The 27,913-nt window shown below is 36.3% G+C and overlaps 1 protein-coding gene across 9 annotated transcripts in view; it reads left to right on the forward strand.

The window, feature by feature from the left end:
* LOC149572710 (kinetochore protein) overlaps window positions 1-27,913 on the forward strand; it is a 220,877-nt gene that overhangs the window by 77,495 nt on the left and 115,469 nt on the right. For 5 of the 9 annotated variants that reach the window (XM_089813789.1, XM_089813793.1, XM_089813790.1 and 2 more), the window contains exon 4: window positions 11,288-11,330. In XM_089813789.1, coding sequence (XP_089669915.1) covers window positions 11,288-11,330 — 43 coding nt within the window. The remainder of the gene's footprint in view (window positions 1-11,287; window positions 11,331-27,913) is intronic. The other 4 variants (XM_089813792.1, XM_089813791.1, XM_089813795.1 and 1 more) reach the window with 1 other exon arrangement.

The following is a 27,913-nucleotide window of genomic DNA, read 5'->3' on the forward strand; positions in this document are numbered from 1 at the left end:
CCATTCTTTAAGTCTGATAGCCATTTGTCTTTTGTCTTCCTCACCCACAACTTTGTCTTCTTTAGCTTTCTTCTTTTGTTCGGTCACTTCACATAGCATTACTGACTGAATTTCATGTTCTCTCTTTAATCCCCTGACTTCTTCATTTAGGATACTGGTCTTCTCCAGTAGATTTGCAATTGCTGCATTACTCATTAAAATTTCCAATGTCAAATAGTCCTTGAGTATCAACTTCTTTATAATTTATGTCATTTAGTTGAATGGCCATATCCTTTCTCTTTCTCAGAGATTTCCTCAGTTCCTCTCTTGCTACTTCAAGTTACTACCGTATGAGTTGGATGTCAATCATTTGATTGTCAATAACCTTTCCCAATTTGTAAGTCTCCATCTCCAAGATTTGAACTCCCAAGCTGTTAGACTTCCTCAAGAGAACCAATGCTCTGATACCAATTGTTGGGAGGTTAATTGGGAAACTAAGATACTGAGGGGGGGGGGGTAGGGTGAATCAGGATCTGTAGAACTTTTATCCCTTAAAACAATTTTACAATATTCACCATATTTTCCATCTCATATCTAATTCATGCATAACATAACTTGTAAAATTAAGTGTTGTAATAAGTAGATCTAACTATCAATCACATGCATGAAATGTAAAGACATAACACAAAGATTTGGTTATCGAGAAACCCTCCAAGGTGAACTTAAAACTGGGGTGGGGATGACACCCACAAATCTTCACTATTGCAGTAACAAAGTTAACCTGTTAGGGTTACAATTTCTATCACTTCTGATGATCTACATATTAAGATAATATCTTTATTAAGATAGTATCTCCTTAGTTAAATACTTTTTATAATGGTCAACTACTTGTCTGTACTGCGTCTTTCAATCTAGATAGGAATGTTTCCTATGCTGTCTCTTTTGTCTTCAGTCCAGATAGGAATGTTTCCTACCCTGTCTTCACTTTTGTTTCTAATTTCGTCTTCAGTCTACATTGTTTCTTTTAGAAACAATGTCCTTGTAATTCTTTATAAGGAACACATTTGTTCCTCTGTTAATCGATCAATCATCCGGAAATCCGTTAATCTGCCAATTCTTGAATCTTGTAACATGGTATAAGAGCCAATACTTAAAATTTCTTTGACAAATTTATAAGTTCTTTCGAAATTATTTGTTCAAATTTTTTGAAATTATTTCTGAGATTTTCACTACAACCCATATAGGGTTTCTGTTTTTGTGAGGAATTCATCTATTCACTAGCTTGTTTTTTGGCTAGGGTTTTCAAAAGACAAGTCTGCAAATCACGTTTTTTCAAGCTTGGATCTGCCAAATCGCGTTTGAAATGCGTCTATTTTTTGGCTCCAAATCGTGTCTCATCCTATGGTTTTTTCGACTGCTACAGTTGCCATTATTCGGATCCTTCATGTTTCTTGCAAAAAACGCCTCTTTTGTTTACAAAATCCGCCATTTTCTCTACAAATCGAGTGCAAAATGCAACTTGCAAATCGTGTTTGAGACCTTGGAAAAGCTCGCAATTTACAGTTGGAAAAGCTCACGTTTTTTGTAGGGGAATCGTGATCTTGATCAAAATCGTCTTGTGGTATTTGGACATCCGTTTTCCAACCATTTGCATGCCCTAAACTGCCATTATTCAGAGTTTTTTGCAATCGACTGGTATTTTGCTTGAAACCCTAATTTTTGGGTCAGGAAATTTTTTTGGCTTGCAAATTCTTGGTGGGTTTTTCAAGAGCTCAACTGGGCTGTCCTTCGTTTTTTCTGTGTGCCTCAATTTTCGAGCCAGCGGATCCAAAAAATGACAACATATTCCTTCTAGGTTTTTTGAGCTCTCTTCTGGGTCATTCTGATTTTTCTGGGTCAGTTAGGAATTTGCCTTGAAATCTATGCTTGTTGAATTTCAGTCTTGAAGTTTGTATTTGGATTCTTCGAAATGGCATCTTTGACTAATTTGATGTTGGAGGGCAGTCTACGATTCAATGGCCACAATTATAACCACTGGAAGCAATGCATGTTAACCATCTTCGAGTATCGTCATTTGGATGAGCTCTTCCTAGCCAACAGCACAAGTTGTCGAGCTTTCTGATCAAGGCAAAGTTGCATTTTTCGCCTTCTCAATCTGTTTCTATTTTTTTTGGGTTTGTTGATTTTCTCCTTAAAAATCATTTCATGTTGTCTGTAATACGCAAGGTTGCGTGAGATTCTGCGTTTTACTGTTTTTTCCACAAAAACAAAGTTTTGTAATTGCAATTTGTTTTGGGTCATAGCACTCTTCTGATAAAGCTTCTTGGTTTCAACATTCTATAGATCCAAGGAGGATCTCAATTATTCCAGAATGTTTCGACATCCGTACGTTGACCATTAAGGGAGGGTATTAAGATAATATCTTTAATATCTTTATTAAGATATTATCTCCTTAGTTAAATACTTTCTATAATGGTCAACTACTTGTCTGTAGTCCGTCTTTCAGTCTAGATAGGAATGTTTCCTATCCTGTCTTCAGTTTTATTTCTAATTTCATCTTCAGTCTACTTTGTTTCTTTTAGAAACAATGTCCTTGTAATTCTTTATAAGGAACACATTCATTCCTTTGTTAATCAATCAATCATCCAGAAATCCGTTAATTTGCCAATTCTTGAATCTTGTAACACTACACTGCGAGGGCTTTAAATCCAATTCGGGATATAAATCCAATTCAGGCACGTGAATCGGATTCGTGGATTCGTGATTTTTCCCCCATTAGGATTTGTGAGTATACATACATACATACATACATACATACATACATACATACATATATATATATATATATATATATATATGCATTATATATAAAATATATATACACATTATATATATATATTCCATGTTTGGCTTGTGGGTCCTAGGGAATTCATGCAGGATCCTTGCTTTGGACTGTGGATTCGTCTGGATTTGGGGCCTGTGGATCCAGACGGATCCACGGTCCAAAACAAGGATCTTGCTCGAATCTGGATGAATCCTGGCATGAATCTGGATCCGGCCCCCTGGGCATGAATCCAGTAACTAGGTGTTTTATTAATGCTCTGATTTGACATGGAAGAATTGTTTGATCAATCTTTTACAAGGAATACAGCTTTACTTGCCAACTAGAATTGAATTTCCACTCAACACCAATCCAACTTATGGATGATAATGCACCTCCTAAGCAACAATGTCCTATTTCTCAAAGAGATAACAAGAGGTGGTGACAATTTGCATTTAATGAAAGGAAACCTCCTTGACTGTATTGTCACTCTCTTAGGCAGTTTGTCAACCAACTTGGCTCCAAATGTCCCAACTCCTTGTTTCTTTGTGTAATTCAAAAATTGACAGGATCTCAATCTACTCAAGGGCCACAACTATTTTGTTTCATTCTCATTAAGCTCACTGTCAAAGAAAATATGCTTTAACTGTGATTGTCACAGCCTTGTTGACAGTTTGATTAACAAATCCAAACTCATGAATTGGAACCAACATGGAATCTCTATCCTGCATTTCAAAATGGTTGCAAACTTATTCAACATTTAGAACCAACCTCCAATGATCTTTCGACAACAAGAATTCATCCTCTTAATGGATCACCTACGAATCACAACTGCAATGAAATTAGGACTATTGACAGTAAACAAGGTGATCAGATTTAAAAGAGGAGCAACTTCTCCATCTGTCTTCAAGCAATTCAGATTCGTTATCTATGATTCCCCACTTGACATACATGGTGATAAAAATACCTTGTCTACGGTTTTCTCTATTGTAGCTTCCACTGCCACCTTTCTCACTGGGTTTTCAAGCCAAATTCTACTTTGGTTTCCGATTAAAATTCACCCCTGTCAGTTTGTCAAAACACTGTGCGGTGCCTAGGCATTGGTTGAGATCACCTTTACTCGAGGAATTTTAGCACACAATTAACATACATATTCCGTGTTTTTATTTCCACGCATGAAAGTTTCTAAAATTCCGCCTTACCAGATCTAATTTGTGCCTATCTTAGAAATCATTTCCAGAGCCATCTTTTGCAAATTTCACAACTTTGTATTCAATGAGGTCATATTGTTATAGAATATTCTGTTTCAAATAATTCAGGGGTGTTGTTCATGACTGAAAATTATAGGCATGTTGGGCAAGATGATAAAAGCTACTATATTTAACAGAAATCATCTCTTCTTAATGCATTTGAAGGATGCCCATATCTGTTTGAAAGCTTCCACTAGGTGTTAAGGTTGTAGTTACATTCAGATTGATATGATCATGAGTTTCATTAATGATAATATAAATATTTATTTATATATATATATTGTACATATGGTTAGTTATATTATTTTATACTAACTAATGATGTTAACTTTGGAGACATGTCTCTTCAAAAGACATGTCTCCTTCTCTCATACTTATATGAGATCCAAATCTGCATTTGAAACATATCAATTACATGGTCATATTATTACATTTGCAGAAACGATCTACGTTACTTAACATGGTATCAGAGCCACCTTGCAGATGTAAATTGAAGAGTTGAAGAAAGGAGTCATGAAGTGAGATATGATATGTACGATAGGATTGTTCTGTACTACGTAATACCTGCAACTTGATACACAAATGGTGACTCCTAGTGTGCTACCCTCCAACCCAATATGTATTTGTTGCCTTCACTATATCACAGCCTTAAAGAACGGGCTCGACACCCTAATACTGTCATAATTAGCTATTGCTGACTATATATTATGTATTGACGTGATGTCAAACTATTCAGTCTTTCTGTTTTCACTGCTTCAGATGTATTTAAGTTCAATTGTTATTATAGCAAGCTGTAAATTGCGTATTAATGCTATGTCTTGAAATATTAGATGATTGGGAGTGAAAATCGATTTCTGGTTTGGTATCGCTGCCTCTGATAAGGGACAATCTTTTGCCTATGATCCCCGATGGTCAGTCTTTCCTCCCACTAATTTATGTTCATTTATGTTAATGAATTAGAGTTGCTTCTCTAATGGAATCATCATTGCTAAGAACAATCACAACCTTCTTAAATTGTTCGCACCACTTCTATAATTCCTTACTCTGATATTAATCGATTCCTTGCGTTCAACATCACTTATTTGAGACAAACATATGATGCTGCTAAGAGTAGTTATAGTCATATATCTCATAATCTTTGGTTTGATGCTATCGATACATGTTGTCTTGATGTCTCTATACTGGTTATGCCGTCTCTTCGTCTGCATATCCCTTGACTACTGTCGACACATGTAAGTTGCTGACTGTAATCTGTATAGACTTCTAATCTCCCACCTATCGCCTTTGTCCATCTGTTGCTTATGATGTTTCAGGGATTATAATGATTATGGGGTTGGGAATAGTCTCTATTATGTCTTGTATGCTAATCGGTGCAATCTTTGTCCTATATGCCAACAATATGCTTCTGTTCTTGGATTATTACGGCTGCTTCTAGTCCTTATTGTTTATTGTCTGTTACTCCTCATCAGTTCTGTTGTTTCCTATTCGCTGCTTATATCCTTTGTTCCATTGACTTGCTGTTGAACTTTATTGTTCCTGATTTCCATTCTTCCGCTGGCTATTATGATACTCCCATTGTTCTGAATCATAAACATCATAACCAATGGGTATGATGCATTGGTGGAAAAAATAGACTATCCTATGACCTGTGTGTGACTCATAAACCAAGAGAAGCTAGAAATTAAGAATCATTAAGGAACCCCTAATTACAAGTGCTACAATCAGACACATCACCATATTGAATGGTGCATATCATCGAACATATCAAACAAGCATTCACATCAGAAGGTCATACAAATTGTTTTATAACCAAGCATATTGAAAGAAGAACTTCCCCCGATGTTCATGCAGATATATATTCTTTGTCAAACAAGGCAATGTAAATTGTTTGGTTCGATGATGTGGCTAAATTCATCTGGTCATTGCCACTTGTCATGTTGTTGAAAACAAAGATAGTTGTAACCATTTTTTTGGTTTGACAAGCTTGCAAACATATATATTCCTATTCATTCAGAAGTTTGAAGACAACGATTACATCAAAAGAAGCATAAAATTGGATTCAGGAATATGATATTGTTTCTAGAGGTTGTGGGCTACAAATGGTTATTACTCGAGAATTTCAATCTGAAATGTTGCCATTTGCAGGCAGAATTTTATTTGATATTGGCATAGAAACATCTGTTTGGATTGGTGAATCCTTGAGTCACTTGTGTTCATATTTGGCAGGGAAAACATTACAGTCTTACCATTTTTGATTTCTACAATTTCAGCACATCCACACCTTTGTCACAGAAAATTTTATATAGCTTGAGGGAAATATTCAAAAATATATATGGTTGAAAGATTAACGTTTTCAAGATTGCCACTAATGATATATTTGTGTGGGCCCCATATATATTAATGTGGCATATGAAAGCTTAATTTAAAGGGATAATGTTATTTGAAGGTGAAAAGATATATGTTGCCAAATGGATTTGGTGGTGTTGAATGTCCTAAGAGGGTTAAACCATATTTGCATCAAAGGTGACTTTTCTAAAGAAATATCTTTACAAAAGAAAACATATAATTGGATGGTAGAGAGGCATTGAATCAGGATGTTGGAGATTTTGACTAATTGCTCAATGTTGATTTGAGAAATATCGACCAAAGAATAGGGGTCTTTTAGCGGGTTGCCATTTCCTGAATTAAGAAAAAGAAACAATGTTAATAGAGGAGGCTCATAAGCATGATCCCTACTAGTGATGCCAAGTGTTGATATTTATTTTTGTACCTTGAATATATGAAAAATTGCTTGACAATATAAGAATGGGAACTTCACATTGTAGGGGGAAATAGTAATCAATGTTCCATTCCCATTGTTTGACAAATGCTTATATAAAGGAAATTGAAAATTTTAGACTATTATATGTGGATGAGTTTGATAAAATGGAAGGACGTGTTCACTTCTACTGTTAAACTAAATGAATATTTGGACCTTCAATAGACGAAAAGAGCAAGCTGGAAGTTAGAAAGGACTTGTCATTATTTATACAAAATTGTTCAACAATATAAGAATGAGTGGAATTTTTACATTGTGGGGGGAATAATAGTCAATGTTCCATTCCCACTTGAACCTTATTTAGAGGGGAGATGTTCCATTCTCCCTCTTCATGTGCATATAAGTATTTTTTATCTTTACATTTATCTACTCTTTGTAGTCTCTCTCTGATGTGTAATTCTATACATACTAGAAGGGTTATTTGCCTTGATCTTTTCCTTTATGTTGGAGGATGTTCTTACAGGAAAAGAAGGTTGATACTTTACACATGCTACTAAATATTGTGCAGACTCAATCTAATGATAGTAGCTCCAAAGACCCTGATGATCAAGATGAATGAAGTGAGGCTCTTCAAGCAAACATCTTTGATGATTGAAATTATGAGATCTTTCTACATTAAGAGGGAGTATGACACTACTTCTAAGGCAATGCAGGAGCTTAGAAGATTGATACTTAGAGGGAGTCTAGAAATACATGTGGGTGATTGCATGATGTTGATGGGCCTACTCCTATGTCTATCATGAGGAAGTGATGATTTATCACCAGAAAATCAGAAAATTGATATCAAATTCAGAGTGAGTTTGACAAGCATCCTTGGGTGAAGAGAGTTTCTGAGGAAGTAACTAGAGGACTTGTCTTCCCAAGATTGATGTTTAGAGGGAGAAATTTTGAGACGCAATCCTTTTTGGATGATATCTTCTCTATGAGGAGAAGTTCTAAGAGAAATTCTTTGTAATGCGCTCTCCTCTATGAGAGAGAAGTCTGAGGTGAAAACCCTTGCTCCACCCTCTAGTAGCAGTTATGGTGGGTCCATCCTCTGACTTGGTTCCTGGTGGATATCATGTGAGTTACTATATGATGTTGTTGTAATTATGTCATGAAAGATTATGGTCTTTCATTGATGTATATATTTAGAGGGGAGTTATTGAAAGGTGACGATCTTGTCAATAATTGGACCTGTTATCATAACAAACTACATTAAATTGTTGTCCTGATGTGTCGGAAGTTATGATAACGAACAAAAGGTAACTATTGTAAGGTGACTATCTTATCAATAGATGACCAACCTTTTAATACCAAAAAGTATTGAAGGTTATTGGTGTCATTGTTATAGGCCAGATTCTATCGGACACATTGATATCCATCATGATTATAGGCCGGATTTTGCCAGACATCATGAAAATTATTGGTGTCATTGTATAGGCCGTATTCTACTGGACACATTGATATCCATCATGATTATAGTCCGGATTTTGCTAGACATCATGAAAATGATTGGTATCATTGTTATTAGGCTGGATTTTGCTGGACACATTGATATCCATCATGGTTATTAGGCCGGATCTTGCCAGACACCATGAAAATTATTGGTGTCATTGCTATTAGGTTGGGTTTTGTAGGACACCATGAAAGTTGTTATGATTCTTCGGGCCGGATATTGTCAGACACCATAACTTAAGTCTTTTATAGACCACACTTAAGGTTATATTATTTTATACTAACTAATGATGTTTAAACTTTGGAGACATGTCTCTTCAAAAGACATGTCTCCTCTCATACTTATATGAGATCCAAATCTGCATTTGAAACATATCAATTACATGGTCATGTTATTATATTTGCAGAAACGATCTATGTTACTTAGCAGCACGCACGTGCAAGGAGGATGCTGTCAAATATTGCAAAATGTGGCTCTTGCTCCTGTCGATGGTATTTGCTCAACCATTTCTAAAGACTTTGATAAATACATTTTGTGCGCCATTCAATCCTTGCATTCTATGCAATGACAAGCTATGAAACACTTCAGATTTATTGCCTATGATTCCCCACTTGGCAGACATGGTGATAAAGCACATTCATGAAGTGACATACTTTGCAGCATTCTTTCAAACAGTTTAGGTCTTTGTTGATGATTCCACATTGTTTATGTATCGTAACAGAGCATATAAAACTGTCAGTTGCATTTTTGAACTTTTCTGAAGCAAATCTGTCTTCTATACCTGTGAAATCATTATGCTTTGGTGAAATGCCGTTATGTTGAAGCATTTTCTAGATTGTTCATATGTCTTGCTTATAAAACTGTAGCTTGCATGCATGTCTACTATCCCATGTCATCTGTCAAAGAGCTCAAATGTATTATCCACAATTCCCATGTTTTTCACTGAAATTGCATAATAAATACTCGCGATGTTACATGTCTAAGCTTCCACGTTTTGCACCATCAGACATGAAACTGCAATTCAAAATTACTAATACCCAAAGATTCCATTTTGAGTAGACACAAAGGACATTGGTAGTGCTTTACAGTGTAGTTTACATTTTCTCAAATACTTTCAAAACCTCCCTTCATCAAAAACTGACCCTATGTATAAGCTGCAACTATAAAATCATATGAGATGATATCCTTCAATGAATCCCAGTTCCTATGGCTTGTCAATGCTTAAGAATTAGACCACATATTCCTCATAAATTTTAACTGCAAACTGCAAGAAAATATCTGTCCTTTCCACGGATATCGATAACTTTTTAAAATACTCCCACTTTGGCGTGCGAAAGACAAAATGTTGGGAAAGATTATTGAATCAGTTTTACACCAATTGCCTTTTCTTGAAAGCTGCCACAGGGTTGTTACATATTTCTTGAAATGAAAATTCCAGAACCAAAATAGATGAGAAATTAAAAACTAACAGAAAAGTTAAGGTTTGGGGTTAAAATATGTAAAAAGTTTGGGTTTTAGAAATTCTCACGTAAAAAGTAAATGATTTGACCCAAGAGATGCAAAGTGTAAAGGTTTTGACCAAATGGATCTAAAAAGTTGGGTGTTGGAATTTTTTTTGCAAAAAAAATGTGTTTTGAGAAGTTTTGCCTGAAAAGTTGGGGTTTGGATTTGAAAGATGAAGGAAGTTAAGCGTTGGCTTCAGGGAGACAAAATGTTGGGGTTTGGGAATAATTAATTTGAAATATTGATGGTTTGAGTTATTGTTCATAAAGGTTAATAGATTACACCACATTTTCACGAGTGAAAGGATAGAGCCTTACAATTTTGTAAATTTGGTCCCCTTCAAAAACTTATGCAAAAACTCTTAATTGGTGGGAACATATCCTTTGCTCATGAGGGTCAATACTCGAGTCGTATTACCAAATGATGCTGGATAGAATTGGTTTGAGTGATGATAGGATCAACAACTTGTAAGAAATCCTGTAAACGTAGAAATTGCAATTCAGAAAAATTCCTGCTGAAAATTCTCCAATTTAAGTACATAAATGAGTGGTATGCATGAATGGCGGGTGCTATGCTTCTCTAAATAATAGGCAAATGTTTTTTTGGGTTATTTTTTGTTCTTTTTTCACTAAAATTTTCATTGAGAAACACATTTTGTATTGGGATATGTCATTATATTTCTCCACTTATACTGGAGTCAAATGATATGTATGTAGTCTGCATTCAAGGCATATGTGAGAAGAATCATATTTGTATCTGGAAGGATGTGCACATTAGAGAGGTGAAAGGGTATATTTTGTGATTCTGATTACATCATGAATGAAAAGGTACATATAAGTTTAGCAATTCAACTCTTGCAAGATAATAATGCATGTAACACATAACTATATGGCATATCCCTATACATTCCAGGTCACTTGTACTACATAGTAGCTTGTACTGATGTAACATAAATGTTTGAAATTGTTGTGAAAGAAGCCTGCTCAATAGGATATTGGACTTTTAATGGTAAATTTCTGCTTTGTCAAATTCCTTTGTTCTCAATCTCTTATCTTAGATTACATCTCTTAGATATTAGTGATTATGGTTAAACTGTATGTAGGTTCCTCATTTTCTGTTGGTGCTATTGAGTTCCATTAAGATGGATGTAGCTACTTTTTCCTCTTAATATCTAATTGAGTTAATCAGTCTGTCCATGTTTGTCCTTTTCATCTATTTCCATTCCATAATTTTGTAGTTGTACGTAGGGTATATCCGTTCTGAATGACCAGTGAGAAAACTTAAGCTTTAGTTTGTAAGTTTGATATTCATAGGCATTAGATTTTCTGATATCAATGTGAAATCTAGATCCATATCTTGGATTCTCAATGCTTATGTAAAGGCCCAACATATTGAAATTGACTTGAAGTGAAATTAGGTTCTATTTTCACCTTTTGCATTAGTTATTTTTATGAATATGGCTCTTTTCATGTTGCTAAATACAGGATACAACTCAGAGCGCAACACCGAATAATGTTCAAGGTATGATTTTAATTTAGTCTTCTTTTATTGTATTATTTTGCACTATTCTTAATGCACCAATTTTAGTGAATGAAAATATGAACAATATAATTTCGATATGCTGCACCAATTAAAAACTGCAACATGCTAAGGAAAAACAAAGAGAGCATACTTAATGGATCAATATACAGATGCCATAATCTTGTTATGTGTGATTTGCCTAAAGTGTGTTATTTAATTTTGGAGTCATGAGTGGTTGGATCCTTGACTTTTGTTACCAATAGCCCCATTTTCCCCATATTTCTCTATGTACAAGTTGTGCGTTTTCTGAGGGTCTCCATGGTGTTTTTATTTTCAGATTTCATACAAGCTGGGCTTGTAATTGGAGATCATGTAAACCATTTTAACACTTAAATGATGACTCCCCATTTTGTATTTTGTGGTGTTCTCTATGATGTGAAAGTGGCTATGCATAATTTATTACGTTTGGTTTTATTATTTATATCCTATTGTAGATTGTGTGGTTCATAAAATGTGTCAGTATCATCATATTATTCCCAGACTTGCATCAATTAGAATATTAAAAGAGAATAATTGACTTCGAGGAGGAATATATCTAGAGCACATAATGGGTCATCATTGTTGTTGATGAATAGCTTTCGATCAGATAAAGTGGATGATATAACTTGATCTGCCATATATATATGCAAGTGCTTCATCAAGTTAAGGTAGGTTTTTTTTTAATATTTTACTTTTTTTTGTGTGTTAGAACTCAATTTATCTTTAGTATTTACTTTCAGCTTTGCATTAAAAATTTAATTTTTGAATCTTTCATTCTTGAATCTTGTTGATGCTAGATAGTTCTAAGCTTCTGTGTTACTGTTATTGTTTTTTATTTTTTATTTTATTATTAATATAACAATATTGTTCTATTATTTTGTATATTAATTTTTTGTTATTAAAATAGGCTGAAATGTATTTAGCTTACTATTTTTTAAATTTCTAAAGTTTTAAGTAGGCTAAAACTAGTTTGTTTTAATGTAATTAAAAATAATTATTAATTACTTAGGTTGAAATATATCATGATTCATAATCATTTTTATTTTGTGAAATGCAGTTTTCTAAATTGCATCTAGATCTAGTCAAAGTGTAGAAGACATTGAACTTAATGAGGGAAGTGCATCTAAACATGAGCCTGAGCCTAAGTCTGAGGGAAGTGATCATGGTGCTGATGTAGATGCCCAATCTGAGGAAGAGCCTCCTTATGTTGCATTAGGGGTGCCTTCTATTGATTGCCCTTTACAGATTTTGACAGAGTTTGCTAGGGGTCCTTATGATCCAAAGTTCCCTCTAAAACAATTTGCTATGAGAATTACACGCCCTATAACTACAGATGGTGGCACATGGAAATGGAAGTGTAATATGTGTGGTGCAGAATGGTTTGGCAACATTACGAGAGTTAATGCACACCTTTTTTGGACTGATGTGGTGGGAGCTGATGCCTATTCTTGACAAATTTTGAGAATGCTAAATACATAATTGAAGTGAACAAACTATGGGGCATTCCTGATGATACCGCAGTCCTAGTGCCTAAATCTTTGGCTTCTAGGCAACATGTATAGATTATACAACAGTTATAGGGGCAGTGAGATACATCTACACGTATATTGCATAAGAGAATAGGGACTATGTGACCTACACCACCCTTTTCCTCACGGACACATAGTTCAACAAGGAATAGCAGCAGGGGAAATAGAAAGAAAGTGCAATTCCTAGTGGTAGTAACCCCATTCCTTAGTTATTTAACATGCACACAAGGGAGCAATTAGATGATGCCGTTGGTGATGTCTTCTTTGCTAATGGCATCCCTACGCATGTGGCTCGATCTCCCTATTTTGTGAGGATGATGCCCATGGTAGTAAAAGAGGGAGAGCCATCATATTTGCCATCAGGTGACCACAAGTTGAGGACCACATTGTTGGATAGGGCCTATGATAAGATAAGACAAGATAATGATATTAATGTCCAACAAAAGTTCTATGGGATTGAAGGATTACATCAAAGAGGCTGACAACAGCAGGAACACACAAAGGTGTCCGAAAATAAATAAAAACAACAACAGGAGAAAGAAAACAAAGAACTAGAGAGGAGGTCAAGAAAGAGACTAGGAGTTCTTTCTAGGCGAAAAGAAGTTAGTCACTGAATGATATGTATGTCGATGGGTAAAGGCTCTGCCTTGTTTATGGCCACTCATAGAGGAGTGCTGCTGGTGCAAATAGTCGGCTCGGGATTTGACGCATCTTCCTGGTAGATCTAGTGGGGCTAGAATGCCTTTTTACCCCATGCAAAGGAGATAATGGTGTGAAAAAGGCAGTAATGAGCTGAGTAGACGAGTGCCGATGCAGAAGCAGTAATTGACTTGTGCTATCATGGAGCATGGTTGTCTCTCGAAGATAAAGTGCAAGACAGTGTTGATCATAGTAGCTAAAAAAAACATAAAGAGAGAAGCAATCTCGAAACAAACAGAAAAATCTCCCTCCGATCTCATAATAAATGGGGCAACAGAAAATGAAATGTGTCAGTCTCCACCTCACCCGAAGTACAAAGCCTGCAGATTCTCTCTTCATTGTCAATATGATGGTCAGTTTGGGCCCGAAGACGGTGAGATCCAAATCTGAAAGATCCCAAAGAGATATGCAGGGCATGAGACCACCTCCGAGAAAGGTAGCTAGGACGAACAATAATACCATCAGATATCTACAAAAAGTGCTTCGCGTAAAAGGACATCCGTGGGCATAACCTACCAGGAGGGTTAACCCAGGTAGTGGCAATGTACTATCTGTAGATGTCAAGCCTGACATGCTCATTCAACTCTTGCCTAGAGGAGAGGAGATGAATCAGGGCATTTAGCGAGAACTAGAAGGGGGGGAGGTGGTCAATATCTATCCCAATCGAACAGAGCAAAGAAGACGCTTGTGCATAGTAGCAATGTGCGCGAGAACCAGACTCAACACTCGCAGTAGACATAGATGAACAAAAGGCTAAATAGGAGTACTAATCAAAATCACCAGCATGATCCGCAAAGTCACTAAGACGGTGGAGGAACCAAAATAAATAAATAATGGCCGCAAGATTGAACGGATGAGTGCCAAACTCCGCAAGAATGATACTATGAGGAGTGAACCTGTGACATCTAATGATGTGCCTCAAAAATAAAGTTAGAACCCGCTCAGTCGAGGCCCAGTCAGAACCAAGAAGAGATGGGCCCCAAACCACAGACCCGTAGAGAACAGTAGGCCTCACAAGAGAGTCCAAGAGAGATAACTTTGACGTGGTATCCTGGAGATGGTGCTTGAAACATTGTTTCTCAAGCAGAGCAAAAGAACCCATACCCTTATTAACTCTAGGCTGAATAGCGAGCCTCATACTGAATCGTGGTCTTGAAAATTTAACCCCCAGATGAGTATAGGATGTAGTGATCTCGATCTCTTGACCCTAAAAGAAGAAGTGGAGATGTGAAGTCTTTAAACAATTGAAAATCATGACCCAAGTCTTACTCAAGTTAACCACAAGTTGTCCCTGATCACAGAAGGAAGCTAAGCCATCAAGAAGCCTTTGTAAACTGTTTGGAGAGGAAGCAAGGAGAACCGCATCATCGACAAAAAGACAAAGTTGAGATCTTGATGGAGTAGATGAAGGCATGTTGGATGGAGTCAGGCTTTAGCATTATCATGGATGGGTGTATGGACATTAGTCATTGTCCACTCACCAACATTATGGTCACATGCATCGAGGACCCATACTTTTTGAGGGTAGTTGATTGTTCAGGGCATCGTAAAGATTTTGATTTTCAGTTTCATGTGCTTAGGGATGCCATTGAGGAGGTTGGGCAACAAAATATGGTCCAAGTTGTAATAGATGCAACACATGTGTGGAAAGCTGCAGGGAGGCTTATTGAGGCAGCCTATAGGTATATTTGGTGGACTCCATGTTGTGTACATACCATGAACAATGCACTCAAAGACATAGGAAAAATTGGTTGTATTAGGTGCGTGGTTAATGATGGGAGAGAGGTGCAGATGTTTATCTGCAATCACCATACATCACATGCACTTTTCAGGGGCTTTGCAAAGAACTAAATTTTGAAACCAATTGAGACTAGATACACCTCATATTATATTCTCTTGGAGAGAATGATTGAGTTGCAAGAGCCATTGCAACTCATGGTTATGACACAAGATGGAATCGATAGCCTGAGTGTAGAATAGAGCAGGGGAAGAGGGTCAAGGAGATAGTGAAGAGAGATCAGTTTTGGAGTGATGCAAAATACATAGTCTCCATCATTACTCTAGTGTTTTAGGTGATTAGATATGGAGATGTAAATTCATCTAGCTTTGGAGAGGTTTATGAGTGCATTGATTCCATGCTTGGGCAGATGAGGGCTGCTGTTCGTGAGAGAGACCCCACTCTAGCATTCTATATGAAGCACATTCATTACAGGTGGGAGAAGTTGAACACTCCTTTGCACATGGCTGTCTATGCATTGAACCCGAAGTGGTACATGCCTAGGCCTGCTAGAGTCACACCACTTCAGGATAATGAGGTGAAGAATGGGTTCTTACGGTGCATTGCCAAGATGTATGATATTGAGACTGCTAGTGAGATTCGCACTGAGTGGTCGGAATTCGCCAGTCTTACAGGACTTTGGTTGTGCCACCTGTTTGTGTGTTTTCTTGGTTACTGTTTGCTTTGCTACCTTTGTCACAAACTCTCCACTTGGACAATTTTGCATATGTTTGCTTGTTGTCTTTGTCAATTTTTGTGCAAGTGTCATCTCTATGAGTTGTTTTTGTTGTCTACCTGTCAGGATTGTGTGGTTTTGCATTTTAACTAATTGCAGATATTCTTTGCATTTAATGCCTACTAGATGCAGTTCATTTGGATACTGAAGGATGAACACATGTAGTAGAATTCAAAAACATTACAACTCATTGGTATTTTTTTGAAACTATCATGTTTTGATATGGTAATCCCTGCACGGTACGTTACCTGATCTCTTTTTGAAACATGGTTAGCAGTTTGAACAAGTGAAGACAAGGGCGTAATTGAAATTCATAGATATATGTGATGTGTTATACACTGTTTAGTGTCTTTTGTTAGCAAGTGAACGTCGTTGCCTTAGGAAGTTTTGGAGACTGGCAATGTTGGAGACATAGACTTTTCTTTTTGTTTTTAATCATACTGGTTCAATGTCTGACAAAGGATAGTTGGCCTTTGGCGTGAGCAATTTTAATGCTGAAATCCTTTTGTTTATCTTAAGCAAATATGTCAGTTTGAAAACATCTGAATACAAGAACATTGATTTCTTTCATAAATCTTTTAGAGCACGTATTGCTAAAATGTTTTTGCAGCTGGGTGAAGATTTCGGAGTCTCCTCAGAAGTGAATGACACACTTGCAAAATAGTGAATAAAGTTTGTTTTATATAAAACTCGGTGCTCTTGTAGTTACAAATACTTGCATAAAGAAAACGACAGTTACACCACATATTAGGTGGAGTTGGGCATTTTTAAATAACCTTTGATAGCAAGATGAAGAAATTGGATGAATAGGACAATAAATTTTGTTGTCCAATAAGGAAATTAGTGGACTCGCACTAGTTAAGGAAGTTTTTGGATGATTTTACATTGATGTGTCGGGAGTAATAAAAAATGGATGTGCAAATGACATGGATTGTATTACAGGTGCAAACAAAAATTGGACTGTTTTGGTAGTGCGGAGGGGTTTGACGCAGTGCAAGGTAGGAGAATCCCCAAAGGAGATGTCCTAGCCCCCAACAAATAACCACACAGTGGAAACACAATAACAATGCAAGTTTTGATACCAAATCATGACTCTTGATTCGTAAAATAACTATTACATGCAATGTGCCGGGCTGTAAGGCCTTTGCGGTTACGACCAAATACAAAGCAATTATAATAACACTTCTGCAAGATCTCTCAAGATCCAATCCAAACCCTAGCTAGTCCAGATCCACACTCTGGTAGAAACCTCCAAGATCTCAACTTGTGCTCGCAAGCCACCAAGCAACCTCCTTGTTTCTAGACTGCAACCACTAGCTCTTCTCACAAACTTGCAACTCTACCACAATCCTGCTGTAAAGTGCCTCACATTCGGCGCTTTGTCCACAGACTCAAGAAAACTCGTTCCTCTGCTTCCTCCTTCTCTCCAAGCTTCTACTAAGAAGAGATCACACCTTGAAGCTTTCACACCTTGAAGCTTGATTGGAAATGCTCATATGCCTTGCTTAAATAGGCACTTTCCACCCAAGATGTTACCAACACAACCAATGTGGGATAAAAGGTAAATGCAACTACCTTTCAACAAATATTTAATTCCCACCCAAACAGAACTAAGCACCACCATGTGGCCTAACAAATATTAAGTGCATGATTTAATAAAATGTCCACAAACTTCTAGAATTCCGCTTATAAACCTCGATAAATGGAATGACAACCATTTTTATTTAATTTTCTATTTATGCCACCTTTGCACCTCGAAAACAGAAATTCCTCTTTTCTCCTTTTTGCCCTTTTTTATTCTTTTATTTTTTCCCCTAATTTTCGTCACTTTCTCTCTCCAATTTTTGTTTTTAAATTTTTATTTTCCCATGCAAGATGTTCCTGCATCAGACTCCCCCGGTAGATAAAAAAGTGTGTCCCACACTTTGATGCCAAAAGAAATACCTACAACCATCTTCATCTTCACCAAAGGTTTCCAACTCAATAGGGACAAGAAAATCAACATGCAAATCTTCCACATCTGTATCACTCTGTCAAACGCCAAAATCTCAACCATCCAATCATCATGCTCACTCCCAGGAACAAATTGAACACAATGCTTCATCAACAAACCTTCATCCACATCAGCAACTAGTGAATCCACACCAGCAACAACAAACTCCATATCAACAACAATATGTAACTTCTCAGCAACATATGCCAAACTCACAACACCAGCAGTCTCATTGCTCACAATAAGATGCTCTGCAACATACAAATCATTACCAACAACAACTAGATCATCCACGATCGAGTGCTCTACAATCTCCATGTCAAACTCAACCAATTGATTAAAACCAATCTCTATCCCAACATCAACAAGGTTAGGAATATCCTTAGCAACAACCTCTAGTTGCTTTGCAAGTTCTGTATCAGACTCCACAAACTGATCAACAAAACCAACTTCTTCCACCTCAACCTTGCGATGCCATCTTCTCTCTCAAACAAGTCTCTTAATCGGCCAAACAACTCTCTTCCGGATCAGTAGACTCCAGCTCCACAAACAACTACGAAATTCCTTCCTCACCCCATTCTTAACTCGATCAACCAAGCTAGCTTCAAACCGAGTAGATGTCTTAGAAAAATTCCTCTCCACCACATCAAGGAGACTCGCAATCATCCCAGGGTCCAATCCTCTCAGAGCCATCTCCCAAGATCTTCGTAAACCCTCTGCAACAAATCCTTCCCACACTCGTGACAACCTCAAATTGTTTGCAAGTCAGATTGCAACCTACCACCTCGCATGAACAATCAGGAACCACATCACAAGTCCAGGACCATGGATTTGTAATCCATAAACTCTCTACAATCATGCTTCAACAAGATCAACCTTCCATCTTCGAATCCATCGATCAATTTGCATGTCCTCCCAAGGTCCTAGTGCAAACTACCACAACTTCGGCAATCTGTCTACACACTCAGGTACAACTATGCTCTGATACCATCTGACTCAGCGCAAGTCAGGAGAATCCCCAAAGGAGATGTCCTAGCCCCCAACAAATAACCACATAGCGGAAACACAATAACAATGCAAGATTTGATACCAAATCATGACTCTTTATTCATAAAATAACTGTTACATGCAATGTGTTGAGCTGTAAGGCCTTCCCCGTTACGGCCAAATACAAAGCAATTACAATAACAGTTCTGCAAGATCCTTCAAGATCCAATCCAAACCCTAGCTACTTTAGATCCACACTCTGGTAGAAACCTCCAAGATCTCAACTTGTGCTCGCAAGCCACCAAGAAACCTCCTTGTTTCTAGACTGCAACCACTAGCTCTTCTCACAAACTCACAACTCTACCACAATCTTGCGTAAACTACCTCACATTTGGCGCTCTGTCCACAGACTCAGGAAAACTCGCTCCTTTGCTTCCTCCTTCTCTCCAAGCTTCTACTAAGAAGAGATCACACCTTGAAGCTTGATTAGAAATGCTCATATGCCTTGCTTAAATAGGCACTTTCCACCCAAGATGTTACCGACACAACCAATGTGGGATAAAAGGTAAATGCAACTACCTTTCAACAAATATTTAATTCCCACCCAAATAAAACTAAGCACCACCATGTGCCACAACAAATATTAAATGCATGATTTAATAAAATGTCCACAAACTTTTAGAATTCCACCTACAAACCTCAATAAATGGAATGACAACCATTTTTATTTAATTTTCTATTTACGTCACCTTTGCACCTCCAAAATTGAAATTCCTCTTTTCTTTCTCCTTTTTCCCCTTAAAATATTTTTTTTTCCTCTAATTTTCGTCACTTTCTCTCTCCAATTTTAAATTTTTTTTTTTTCCCCATGCAAGATGCTCCTGCATCAGGGTTTTTGGATGATGTATGAGAACAATAATTTTTTAGTTTTGAAGTGAAGTTACACAAAGTGAAGAAAACAAAAAGGAACTCTTTGCCTTTGTCTTTTACATAGTGAAACAAGAAAAATGACTAGAAGAAGTTGTGATTTTCAAAGGAGACTGTGTGACTGTCATTTCTCAAAAAAGAGGAGTGGAAGGGAGTGAGAACATTTTTTGGGTAGAGAAGATTTGTGCGCTGGTTTGAATAGGAAGAGTGATGATCCATTTATGTTGTAGTCAACCAATTTTTTTGTAAGAAACACATATAAGGAATTCTAGATATTATTTTTGTTACTTGTTAAGTCTTCTAAGATAGAACCTCAGTTGAACAAAGAGCAGATAGAATAGATGGTTTGTCTTCTCATGTGTTAAAGTATTCGTGTTATCAAAACAATTAAGTGTTCTTTGTTGAAGTTTTGCCCTTCTTACTCAAAATTCTTCTTATGCAAAAGGTTGAACCCTCAAGATAGTGTAAATGAGTTGTAGCTCACTATATTTAGGTTGTTACCTAAAATTTGTTGTTGTAAGAAGAGTTGGAGCTCTGTTTGAACTGGGTAGTAGCCCACTTTTTGGAGATTAGTAATACTGTGGTTTTTACCTAAAAGGGTATCCATGAGATAAACTTGTGTGTATTGTCTTCTTTTCTCTCTCTTAAATTGTTTTTAATTTAAATTTATAAAAGATCGGTTCACCCCCTCCCCCTTAGTATTTTTGTGTTTTTCATAGTGTTATAAATTGCATATGGAGGCATAATCAAAGTTTGAGGGGTTGCCAATGCGAACACTATTGACACAATCAACTATGCATATGCCCTGTGTAGTTGCTAGTGCTAGTGGTGCTGTTCATGTTCCCACAACAAGGGAGATAACTTTAAAGACAAATTTTATTAATGTCCAACAAGTGAACACAAACGGGTCAAAGGGATTGAAGAGCCAAACAAGAGAGAAAACAACGAGAACACTAGACAATAACCAAAGAACAAAATAAAGAGCAACATAAGGAAGAAAAAGAATAGAAACCAGGTCCTCGGAGAACATAGGGAGGGTGGGGGGGGGGGGGGGGGGTGGAAAAAAGCAAACCCTAAGCCACCAAACAATTAGGGAGTGAGCTGATAAAGAAAAATCCAAAACCGAAGGCTAACTTGTAGAAGTGATAGGGGCTAATGTTGACAGTGCTGCCTCTGGGTGTGACCCACCTGACTAGAATTACTAGATCTTTGAGAGTATGATCTATAGGGCCTCACAGACCTGGAATGAAGAGGTGAGGGAAGGTGCCTTTTGGTGCCATGCACCATCCTAGGAAAGAAATATGTAATGAGTTGATCGGTGAAAGGATGCAAGGGGTGTTGAAAATATTGATCTCTCAGATAGATGACCTCCTACAGATAAAGAACAATACATCTTTGATTTGTGTAACTAAAGAAGGACGAGAAAAACTAACCTCCCTGAAAAGACAATAAAACTTGCCTCTGATCTCATAGTAGAACTTGCATGAGATGTGGTAGAATCCTCTTCAATGCCAATTTTTTCTATACCCATGCCATCCCATTGCATGTAGCACATTCTGTTTCAAACAAATGTTCGTAGATGCATTTATTTGTCCCTCATTCACTGAACTTGGAGACCATAAACTAAACACTACACTCCTTGCCAAAGAATATCTCAAGGTGAGTTTAGTGATGGAGGATGTGAGACAATGTTGTATTAGGATGGGCTGCTCTATTTTTATGGATGGGTGGATCGATATTAGACATCAACCACTTATCAACATCATAGTCACATGTTTAGCAGGCTACTATTTTTTTAGAGTTATAGATTGTCTTGGGAAGTGCAAGGATGCAAAATTCCAATTTCATAATTTGAGAGATGTCATAGAGGTTAGGGTCTCCAATTTTGTGTAGGTGGTCGCTGATTTGACATGTGTGTGCAAATTAGCTAACATGATGGTGGAGGGTGCTTGCAAGAACATCTTTTTGGACCCCTTGCATTTAAGCGTTGAACAATGTATTGAAAATTTGAAAACCATAGGGAAGAAAGATTGGGTGCATCAGGAGGTGATAGAAGTTAGATACTTTCAAATGTTTATTTGCAACCATTATAACCTTAGTTGCTCTCTTCAAGACATTTTCAAACAAGGAAAATCCCTCAAACCTACAGAGACAAGATATGTTGGTTGTTTTATTTTGTTCGAGATAATGCTTGAGGTGTAAGATTCTCTATAGTTGACAATGGTTAATTTTAGAATGGAGTAGATGGTCTATTACAAAGTTTGTGGAATAATAAAGCTAAAAACAAAATGGTTGTGTTCCCAATTTAGTGTACACCCTAAAGTTCTAAAACTTGCCTATTCGTTAAACTACGTGTTTAAGTTGTTCTTATACATTGCAGAATGGTTCAAACATAGAAAAGTAGAGTGCAAAATGTAAAGATACTAAAATTTTGATCATTATTATTCAAAACAGATATAAAAGTACAAAAATAGTGCAATTTTATAACCGTATTGTTCAAAACTATTTTACAAAGGTACAAAATTAAACAATGCATCCAGATTCCACAGAAGTCGTGGCAACTTATAAGATACAATCTGAATAAATAGATTGCATAAACATGAAATACCTAAAAGATAGAGGGAAAGCCTCCAATGCCTAAATGGAAGGCCATTGAGTTGAGCTTTGACGAAGATCTAGTCCCACATCTCTAGGTTGGACACGACTTGCAAAATGGAAGAAGGGGGTGGTCAGTTCCATAGAACTGAGCAATGGAAACTTTTCCTAAGTGTCTCTACAATATAACATGCATTCATAATAGGCCTATTCAGATAATATATTACAAGATGCAAAGAAAGAAGATAGAACAAAAATCATAACATTTTTTGTACTAATATTGTTTGTGTTATGTGCAGACTTCTAACTAGGAAGGCTATGAATCGGATCAACATCAAAAGAATGAACTATTAAAGGGACTTTCTATCACTTGAGAATGCTTCTAGTTTGATAAGAAAGGATGAATCATGATAAGTTTTCTTTTGCAAGCACAAGTGACTCCTGCAATACAATGACAATTTAGATAAGAGCTAAGTTACCAGATTCTCTCCTGGACCTAGGAATTCTTTGTTCAATTCTCTCAAAAGTCTGGTCCTTGTCAGATCTGTCAAAAGTTTGCCACAGAGACTGAATTTCATTGGGAATTCTCTCATAGGAACCCTAATAGAATTTAGATGACTTTTGGGCGAATTTGGTTTCCAGCGTAAGAAGCTGGACAGGGTTTTGAAGAATTTGGTCCAAAAAGTCCCTTTTCTTTACTTTTTCAAAAAGTTTTTAATGCCAAATTAGACTCACACTTAGAATCAAACATATGATTAGACTCAAATTACTAATCATATTTAATTTGAAGTAAATGCTACTTGAGAAAAATGAGGATGTATAAAAGTGCCACACATCTATTATGGAATGTATACACCATAATTCATGCATAGAGGCTAACATGAATAGAAAACTATGGGTTGAACAAAATCTAAAAAGATCTTTACTGTGGTTAAATGAGTATCCAATCCCCACTTTCTTGGCTTCATTCAGTCTTATCCAAAGTTGTTTTCGTTGAATCCTCTAGTATGATAATTAATGTGTGAAGCTTACAATATGGTAACAATCACCACCTTGGCCTTAAACGGGCCTATAGCATTACTTTTTGTGCTTTTAATTTGCAATAGCAGAAGAATGATGATTTGCTTGACTGTTTTTTTATGATATTTGATTGTGATGACTGATTATTAACGTTGACATTGTTGTTTCTGAATTGAAACATTAATATGGTGGTGTATTTTGCTATGTTGCTCTAATATTAGCATAGTGGTGTATAACTTATTTGCTGCTCTCTCTCTCTCTCTCTCTCTCTCTCTCTCTCTCTCTCTCCCTCCCCCTCTCCCTCCATAAATATAGACATATATTCTTGGAAAAACGAACCCAAAATTAATCCGAGCCCAACCTTAAATTTTTTGAATGAATTTTGAACCCAAATCTCGAGCCGGAATCCGTACCCAAATTAGAACCGCCAACTTAGGATAAGAGGAATCAACATGTTCAAATGATATATATATATATACGCACACACACACACACATACACACACACACATATATATACACATATACATATATATGTATATGTATACACACACACACACACACACACACACACACACACACACATATACATATATTTCTATATATATATATATATATATATACACTTTCTGGTTCATCTACATAGTGATCAACATTTAACCGAAGCAATTAAAAGTATTTATCAAAACCTTATTATTGTTTGGTCTTCCATGAACTGTGTCTGAGAAGTTCAAAATAATAAGGGTACTATTTGTAATTTGAGTACAAACTATGGTAAAGGAGTGTTCATTCATATGAATCTAAAAGGGTGTGAATAGCAAATCAGATATATAAGATAGCAGGAGGAACATATTTTTAGCGAACCAACATAATCAATCGAAAGGAAGTCATTAAATGACATGAGTTTTCAGCCACCATGATAAGATGATATTAAATGCATTTATATTATTTCAGAAGTGAATTTTGCATCAAATCTAAAGCCTCAGGTTAGCTATTAATGATCAGTAAAAATGAAAAACTCCGCATTGGATCACAAAATATTTAAGGGTGAAATGAAGATCTTATATTTCACAATCAGCGCTATAAATGTGATAAGAAAAGATGTAATGGTGCTGAGAACAGGAATCTAACAGCATTAATATGGAGTCTAATAAATAAATTCAGAATTACAATGATTATAACTCCTATTCAAATGATGAAGTGCATAAGCACCATTGTTAGAACTTAGAACACATTCAGAATTGTTTTACAAAAAATAACATTAGTCATCTTGCGTCTCGTTCTGTGGGCAAACAAACGAAAAACGAGAAAAAACACTTTCTGGGTTTTGTCCAGAGCAGGGCGATTTAGGTTGGCTACGTGCAGAATCTGCATAGAAGGAAGCAGCAAAGAGATAATAATGGTTTTCTGAGGGCAGCGTTTTCTGATTTTTACGGCTGGTTACACATATTTAACATCAAGGTGATAGCATATAAAAGAAATGATGGTGTATTCGTAACAACCAGCATAAAAATAAGTCTCAAATATAGAACTGAGTGATCCCTTGAATTCGAGGTTTCCTCACATCCAAATTAAAGCAAATTACCAAAGTTGCTGTATCCAGGCAGAAAGTCGCAACATTCAGCATTTAACAGAAATAAAAGGGAAGCTTCCGGCATATAAAAGTGATCAGCAGGAAAATGTAAAGATCAGAACATGCCAGTGATATCTCAGCCTTGATCAAAATTTTAGGCAAATTTAAGAATGTGCTGATTAATTCAATAAGAATTACAATATCGGTCTAACTTGCAGAATTAAAGTCTCTTATTTGGAATACAATAAGGTATCAAGCTGAAATTATTTCAAATCAAGAATATTTATTCAAAGTTTCAGTTAAGGTCAAGGTTGTTCCAAATGCTATTTAAGCGTGTAATACACCAATGGGACCACATTTCAGTATCAGCATAAGCATACAATATAAGTGTGTAGCAAATGGAAATACACCAAGAGATGGCATAGAGGAAATAGATTAGCATCCAAACAACAAAAAATTCTTGCATTCAGAATGATGGAAAAGTACAATAGTAGAGTGTTAATAATCAATGAAAAGACATATAGCCGGATGAGAAAAGTCGCAGATTATACCCAACCAAGGTGGTAGAGATCCATGGCATAAATAACGTTTGAATGGCATAACTTTCCATCATCTTTCAAGAATGATATAATAGACTGATCATACCTACATGAAAGTAACTTCCAGCAAGAAGAGAGCCATTACTTTCAAAGGGAAAAGTCAATCTTAAATGTTTATTGCAGCATGATCCTTCAATTTCCATTTTTGCAGTATTGATATGACGTGATCATCATGGAAGCCTTCAAATACATTGAAATAACAGAGTTACTAAATTATCAGCAAGGCATGATACTTTTTTGTTCTAAAAAAGGTAGAAGAAGTCATCACACAGTTCAAAATGCCATTCCAGTAAAGTCATCAGTGAAGGCATAAAGGGATAGCATACAGTAAAATGCTTGTTGGCAAATCATAAGGTGAGAACGCAATCTTTCTATTGTAGTTCCAACAGCAATATATCATACATGAGTCATTTCATCAAGGCAAATTTAAGAATACTAACATAAAAGTCATCTAGTCTAAAGTGCATCGATAATATATTCAGAAGTGGCAGCCAAGTTAATAGAGAAATTTAACAGAAGTGTATAATGCACTACGTCACAACATAGCAACTTGTATGATTGAGGAATCCTCATAATAATAGAATTTCACAGATTCATAGCTCTAGCACATAAAATGGAACAGAGACGACATTCAGTTTCATCAAGGGAAATAGCTCAAATCTGTGTGAACAACACTTTCTTATCAGAGAATGGATATCATATTATAGATGGAAGTTGCAAAATGTTTATAAACAGTCTTTGAATTAAGAAATATTGAAGTAAATGTGCTGATAAATAAATTTGAAAGATAATTATTGCAAAAATAAATGCATAAAGGAAAGAAGCAAAAATATATAGAAATATCCTACAGTTTGCAAGTGACTTTAGTCAGATCGGTATGTGTGTGAACAACAACTCTGAGTTTATAGAATGGAGCCCATATGTCACGAATATGACTAGGTAGAAGAATTAATCTTAACAGATTTGATATTGAGAATGATGACTCTCAGGGAATAGAGAAGATAGAAGGTTAAGGTCACGTTATTCTTTACAGGCCAAACTTTCTATACAGGCTTATTAGAAGGTAAAAGGAGAAACATGAACAGTAGAACCTCATTGTAAGGATGAAAGCAAGCATGAAATCTTTTAGATTCAATACCTATGTTGCAGTTATATAAAAAGAGTGCTCAACATGGTAATGAACACAAACTTTGAGTTTGACAACCAAACAGTAAGATGAAATTTTCAGCTGCACTTGAAGTGACATGGTGTGCTTGATTTTAAGCAATAACAACAGAGAAAGTTTGGAATAGATAAACAATACCATCAGATAAGCTGGCTGCATTCTTTTATGTTTCATAAGCACAGTACTCATAAATAGAAAGTAGATAAATTGTGAGATACTCAGATGATGTTGCAACCAGTACAAATAGAATGTTTATCTTCAACAGAACAAGGGTTCATGACATAATTCCTAATTAATTAAATAAACTTACCACTAAGAATGTACTTATCCTATTTCTATTCTTATCCACCTATCCCATCCTACCCTATACCCACCTACCCTACCCCCTACCCCCTACCCTTCCCATCCCCTTACTCACTTGCCAAGTGGGCCTCCAAAGGAGTGGGTGTTTCCCCATGTGCTCAGGCCTATTCAATTCATAAGTCAGCACTAGAGTTGGAGAGGATAGCACTTCGAATGAGTGAGGAAAGGTTGGGATTATTTGGGGGGCCCACCAACCAAGGGTCCCCTCAAACTAACTTTTGTAATTAATTTTTTTGATGCAACCACTGTTTTATGAGACCTGCTTGGATTTCGGGTAAGGAATGAGGTGGGTGGGGTGTGGGGCCCACGTTGGTCACATCCCCATCCTCTCCACTTGCAGATTTTATTATTAATTTTACTTTTTTATTTGAAAGACTTTAGGAGGGGTATTTTGTAGGTTATATTTATATGTTTTTTTGGTGTTTTCTTTTTAATATACATTTCTATATATTTTTTTGAAAGGGAATATTCTTAGAGAATATTCTCCGTTGCAAACTTTTGAAGATGAATTAATTCCCCATCCCATACATTTCCTAGAGAGCAAATTTACTCTCCCAGAAATTGTATGGGTATATCTTTTTG

The sequence above is a fragment of the Cupressus sempervirens genome, chromosome 2 (assembly GCF_028749045.1).
Source record: "Cupressus sempervirens isolate cs-2001-9-10 chromosome 2, ASM2874904v1, whole genome shotgun sequence".
Lineage (NCBI taxonomy): Eukaryota > Viridiplantae > Streptophyta > Pinopsida > Cupressales > Cupressaceae > Cupressus > Cupressus sempervirens.